The sequence below is a fragment of the Gymnoscopelus braueri genome, assembly GCF_963280865.1.
Source record: "Gymnoscopelus braueri genome assembly, chromosome: 1".
Taxonomy (NCBI): domain Eukaryota; kingdom Metazoa; phylum Chordata; class Actinopteri; order Myctophiformes; family Myctophidae; genus Gymnoscopelus; species Gymnoscopelus braueri.
In genome coordinates, this window is record NC_137603.1 from 41,337,312 (window position 1) to 41,343,099 (window position 5,788).

At 44.7% G+C, this 5,788-nt stretch overlaps 1 protein-coding gene across 1 annotated transcript in view; it reads right to left on the bottom strand.

The window, feature by feature from the left end:
• Positions 1 to 291: 291 nt before the first annotated feature.
• The window catches only part of spata17 (spermatogenesis associated 17), a gene marked incomplete at both ends in the record, with an annotated part of 83,350 nt that continues 77,853 nt past the window's right edge, over positions 292 to 5,788 (bottom strand). Inside the window, one exon of the mRNA XM_080433165.1 lies at positions 292 to 372. Within this exon, the coding sequence (XP_080289291.1) occupies positions 292 to 372 (81 nt within the window). The remainder of the gene's footprint in view (positions 373 to 5,788) is intronic.

A 5,788-nucleotide genomic window follows, 5' to 3' on the forward strand; every position in this document is an offset into this window, starting at 1 on the left:
TTGGATCATTTGTTTACAGATGGGTAAACGGGAAGCTGAAGGTAATAACATTAATTGTGGGTATGTTTCATTAGGTGTTACTGTGTACCAGCACACATAACACCTGTACCGTTAACTTCATGCTGGCACACTGGAACACCTAAATATCTCCTAATAAAAATAGCTGCCATTTACTGCCACACACCCGGACGGACAGGGGTGAACACATAGTGAAACATTAACACACACAAGGACCATAGATACTGTTTATTGCTGTGATTGATGACTGAATACCTCTCACAGGTAGAAGAGTCACACAATGTTTCCGGCCTTGGAGTATTGACGACCAAAGTGATCAAACACTTCACAGCTGGTGAACACCGTCTTGAACGACTGGAGATGGAGGAGAGATGGAGAGGAGGAACGAGGAGAAAGACAGAGAAGTGAAGAGAGAAGAGAAGAAGGAACAATGAATGTAATGATGTGTCAAACTGCACAGATTATACATTTTGTCCCATAAAATATGGATAAACATCAAACTGGAACAAGGCTGCGGAATACCTACAAAGTAAAATCGACCATAAAGGTCCATTTCGTTGAGAGATTTGGTGTAGAGGGAAAGAAGAATACACCACTCTGGGACAGAGTATATAAAGTGGTTATATTAAAGATGGGGTGCCATGATATTTTTCAACCCTAAAACCTGATCATAAGGTATTATTATTATGTAAGGATTTTTTTCAACAAAAAAAAAAGTGTACAGAAATTGTTAAAATTATGTTTTTATGTGGACACGCCTCCAGTTCATTAAGTATACCTGGTTCTCACCTTAGCACCTCCTCCACCACCTTAGCACCACCCACCTGTCCTAGTCCCTCCTCCTCCTCATGCCCACACCTGTTGTGTTATGATAATGAGGGGGAGGGTATGGCTTTGTGATGTCACTAAAGCGCTGTTTCTCTATTGGCACGTTTGACCCTCAAGGTTTCAGCCTCCAGGAAGAAACTCCAAATAGTCAGAGAAGACATAAAACACCATAAAAACACCACCGGGGGGCTTTATGAAGTTCTATCAACCTCATAGACACATGAAAAACAGAAAAAGTGCAAAACCATGGCACCACCTCTTTAACATTCAGAATTTTACTGTGTGAAGGTAAAATGGTTTAAATGTTTTTTACTGTGTGAAAGCAAAAAGTGGATAAGCTTTAAACATCTTTGAACACTGCAGGAATTGTGTTTTTCAAAGCTTAAAATTTGGAATACTTTGGAATAAAAATAACACGTTAACAATAAGTAAATGACTTCACACCTACTGTGTGGACATCAGATGTCATGGTACCTGTCACAAGTATGGGCTGCCATACATAACTAGCCATTATTATTCACACATACTGTACACTCAGCAGGCCGCAACACAGTGTCCTGCGGTGCAAGTGTGTGTGTGTGTGTGTGTGTGTGTGTGTGACACCGTCCAGCAGTGAATTGCTCTTTTCATGAGTGATTTTGACAGGTTTGTCATCAGGCCCTGAAGCTTGCTTGTAGTGCGAGACCATGTAGAGTACAGCCCCCAACACACACGTGCACGCACGGATGTGCGTGTGCACACACGCACACACGCACACTGTATGTGAGTGTGTGAGCGTGTATGAGAGAGATAGTTGCAGAGTGAAAAAAATTATATATACAGAGTTTACTGGTGTAGTATTAGTAGGTACCATGTTGTGTGTGTGTGTGTGTGTGTGTGTGTGTGTGTGTGTGTGTGTGTGTGTGTGTGTGTGTGTGTGTGTGTGTGTGTGTGTACCGGCTGCTGGAACTAAGCGGAGCTCTTAATCACGGCTGTAACGGCCAACATTACCGGCAGCAGGCAGCAGGCTAATGATGAATGCCCGAGTCTCCGTTCAAACCCTGACCTCCTTTTCTGCTGCATGCACAAAAAACTCTCTAACCGGTACAAAAATGCACACGCACACCCACCCACACACACACACACACACACACCCCTTTGGGTACTTAGAAAAGCGCTATATAAATTTGAGATATTATTATTATTATTAGCGGCTGAATGTTTACGATTGAAATATTTGTTTAAATATAGTTTTTACATAATATAGTCATTAAAACTCACACCACAGGGGGAAATATGTCTATTGAGGAAGAACGCCAAAAACAACAACGCTACCATCCTTCAGAAACTACAGTAGGCTACCACTTTGTTTTGCAGAATATGAAAAACTGTTCATAAAGCCACAATTCACGATAAAATATGCCTCTGTGACATAGAAAATAATTATGCATAAATACAAAGCAGGTAGGCATCACAACTAGAATTCTCAGTTTCAGCCCAAGCCTAACGGAACCCGGTGGGCTTACGGCGACAGTTTATGCTAATTGGTAGGGTTGGCTTGGACGTGAGAGAGAGAGAGAGAGAGAGAGAGAGAGAGAGAGAGAGAGAGAGAGAGAGAGAGAGAGAGAGAGAGAGAGAGAGAGAGAGAGAGAGATGTATGTGGGTGTGGGTGTGTGTGTGTGTGTGTGTGTGTGTGTGTGTCTGTTCGTGCTCATAGACCCTTCGGGCCCCCGGCGACCACGCAATTCGAGAACGATGCATGTTGGGAATGCATGCCCCACCCGATTATGCCCGATTATGCAATACCCCTTGTACCTGTTGTTCCCATTGTCAGAGAACCGATTGTACCCGTCTGTCTGTCTGTGTCCCTTTTATTCCCATATATGGAGATCCCTGATGTAATCAGTAGCTATATGCCCATACATGGCATGCCCATACTAAGGGCATATCGGTCGCAATGGCGGTTCTGGGAAACCGGCTCTCCAATATGCTTATTTATTATATGGGCATATCGGTCGGATTGGGTTCCTTGGCAATACGTACGCCGAGGTTGCAGTCGATGCGTGAGCTTGTGATATCACAGAGTGATATAATATAGGATAAGATGACAGACAAGAACATTTATTGGATACTTGGCTGTAAATGTCTGTCATCTGAGACTAGAAAGAAAAGTGATTTTTTTGTAGGACTTTCACCACGGCAGTAAGTAAGTAGTAAATAGTAAGTATGTCGGAGAGGCTTATTGTCGGTATCAGCCAGAGCGCGGGAGTCTATCCCCGTTTCACAATGCGCTTAGACCCCTGGAAGATGGATTGCTGAGGTGGAGCACGGCACCTATCATCAGCTCCCAGTACTTACCGCACGACTTGCCGAACCCGAGGCGAGTGCTCTACCACGGCAGACCTACATCAATAACAGCCCAGTGTAAGTGCAGTTGAATTATCTTAGCACCTGCGGTTGTCACTCCCTAAGTCCTTGTGAATTCTCACATTTTACTTGACCTCACGATGTTTTCCATCGAGGGCAAGGAGAAGTGTTTAGGACAAGACATAGGAAGTTTTTTTTTTTTCCATTATTTGAATGCACCCAGAGAGAGAGGAAGTGTACAGAGGTAAAAAAGAAATGAAGTCATGGATGAGAAAGAGGCAGTGCAGGAAATAGATGGTAGGGGACGGAAAGAGAGACAGAGAGAGAGATATTTAGAAGCTGAATAGATGGAGAGAGTGAGGGAGTATTAATAAAGCAGTGTAAAGTTTGAAGGACAGAGTAATGTCAGAGTCTGGGGCGTCGGGACTTCCTGCTCTGCGGCGACCACATGACATCCCGCCTGTCACTCACACTCCATCGCCATGACAATCATCGCCATGCCGATGCCTGGGGGCGGGGACAAGCCTGTCCTTGTAAAAAAACACAACCCCTCCACGATCTGATGCTTGCGCTTGCTCGTGTGCCCGTGCGTGCGAGCGTGCACAGACACACACACGCACACACACACACACACACACACACACACACACACACACACACACACACACACACACACACACACACACACACACACACACACACACACACACACACACAACTTAACTCAGCTGTAATAAGGTGTAATAACTCTGTGTTCTCACATAGATATGAGTGTATATGTTCATATACTGTACTTGGGTAGGAATGTGCATGTGTAAGAGTGTGTGTGCGCAAGTGCGTGTGAGTGCGTGCGTGCGTGCGTGCGTGCGTGCGTGCGTGCGTGCGTGCGTGCGTGCGTGCGTGCGTGCGTGCGTGCGTGCGTGCGTGCGTGCGTGCGTGCGTGCGTGCGTAACACTGTGTCTGTGTTAGCCAGGGGGGCAAAGAGTTGTCAGGCTGATGGAGAGATGGCAGACTGGACAATGATGCCACACACACACACACACACACACACACACACACACACACACACACACACACACACACACACACACACACACACACACACACACACACACACACACACACACACACACACACAGGATCCTCTCCCTCCAGAGTTGTGAAAACTGAAGCAGAAAGAAAGAGAGGGACTGTTGGAACCTCCCTTTAACTGGGGGCTGGTGTGTGTGTGTGTGTGTGTGTGTGTGTGTGTGTGTGTGTGTGTGTGTGTGTGTGTTTGTGTGTGTGTGAGTGGGGGGTCAAAGTGTCATATCAATTTGTAGCTGTGCCGATTCTGAAAGAGGCTAACCTCACTGCCACTTCAGTTTAATGCAACACTGAACCTCATACAGGGACATACGCACACACACACACACACACACACACACACACACACACACACACACACACACACACACACACACACACACACACACACACACACACACACACACACACACACACACACACACACACACACACACACTGCACGTTTCACATCTTGTAGACTACAGTTGAATTTTCTGATGGATGCAAAGAAATTTGGTGGTGAGAATAAAAAGGAGCAGACAAAGTATAAAGAGCCCTGTGTGACCCCGATTAATCATACATATTTTTTCTAAAGAACACAGGTGTGCTTTCCTGATCAGCAGCAGATCAGGAACGTGCCTCTATGTTAACACATTTACCGCCAGAGGTTAATCTCATAATGTACTCACCAGTGCCAACGTTTTATTGTTGTTTTTTGTTTTTTTCACGTCGCCATAGACATCGTTAAAATCCTTAAGATTGAGCTGTGCACTGTTTGTAAACATCGCGGACATCTCCCTGTGTCTACCAGTCCAAACCACGTGTCAAACGGGGCATCCATTGTTGAGTTAGAACGGTTTATGTTAAACAGTGATCAGCGAGGAGAAAAACTACAATCGAAGAAAATGGCGTTTCAGTGTAGACTTTAGAATGGGAGCCGGCGTGATCGTCAAAACCGGATCCCAAATAATTCTGTTTCCGGTGGTGTTACAATGAAATGTGCCGTACCGGAAAATTGAAAAAAAAAAGATTTTTCGAAAAAAAGGAAAAAGCACCACAGCCCGTAGGCTACGGGATCGGCGGTTAAGCGTTGGATTTAACGGCCCGTAGAACTACGGGCCCGGCGGTCAATGTGTTAAACTAGATAAAATCTGTAAAAAATAAAAAATAAAAGAAAATAAATAAAATGTTACCACTCTGTCTTTACTAAAGAAAAATGTAAAAACTCAGGACTACTTTTAATTTTTTTTATCTAACGTTTGGAAATGGGTCATTATAGACCGTTCCTCCCGACCCCCCAATTCTGGATGCCAATGTTATGTGACCAAGTGGAGCTAGAGTGAAGGGGTAGGTCACAGATAGGGCTAATCCAAAACGGTCGTATGTGGTGGACATTGAACCAGGGATGCCGTGGACAAGTAATATTGGGTGCAGCAGACGCCTTTGCTCGCCGGTGAAGATGCAGCAATGCTAAGTTAAGTTATAAACTTGTAATTATTCCTTAACGGTGCTAACCAAACATAAACAA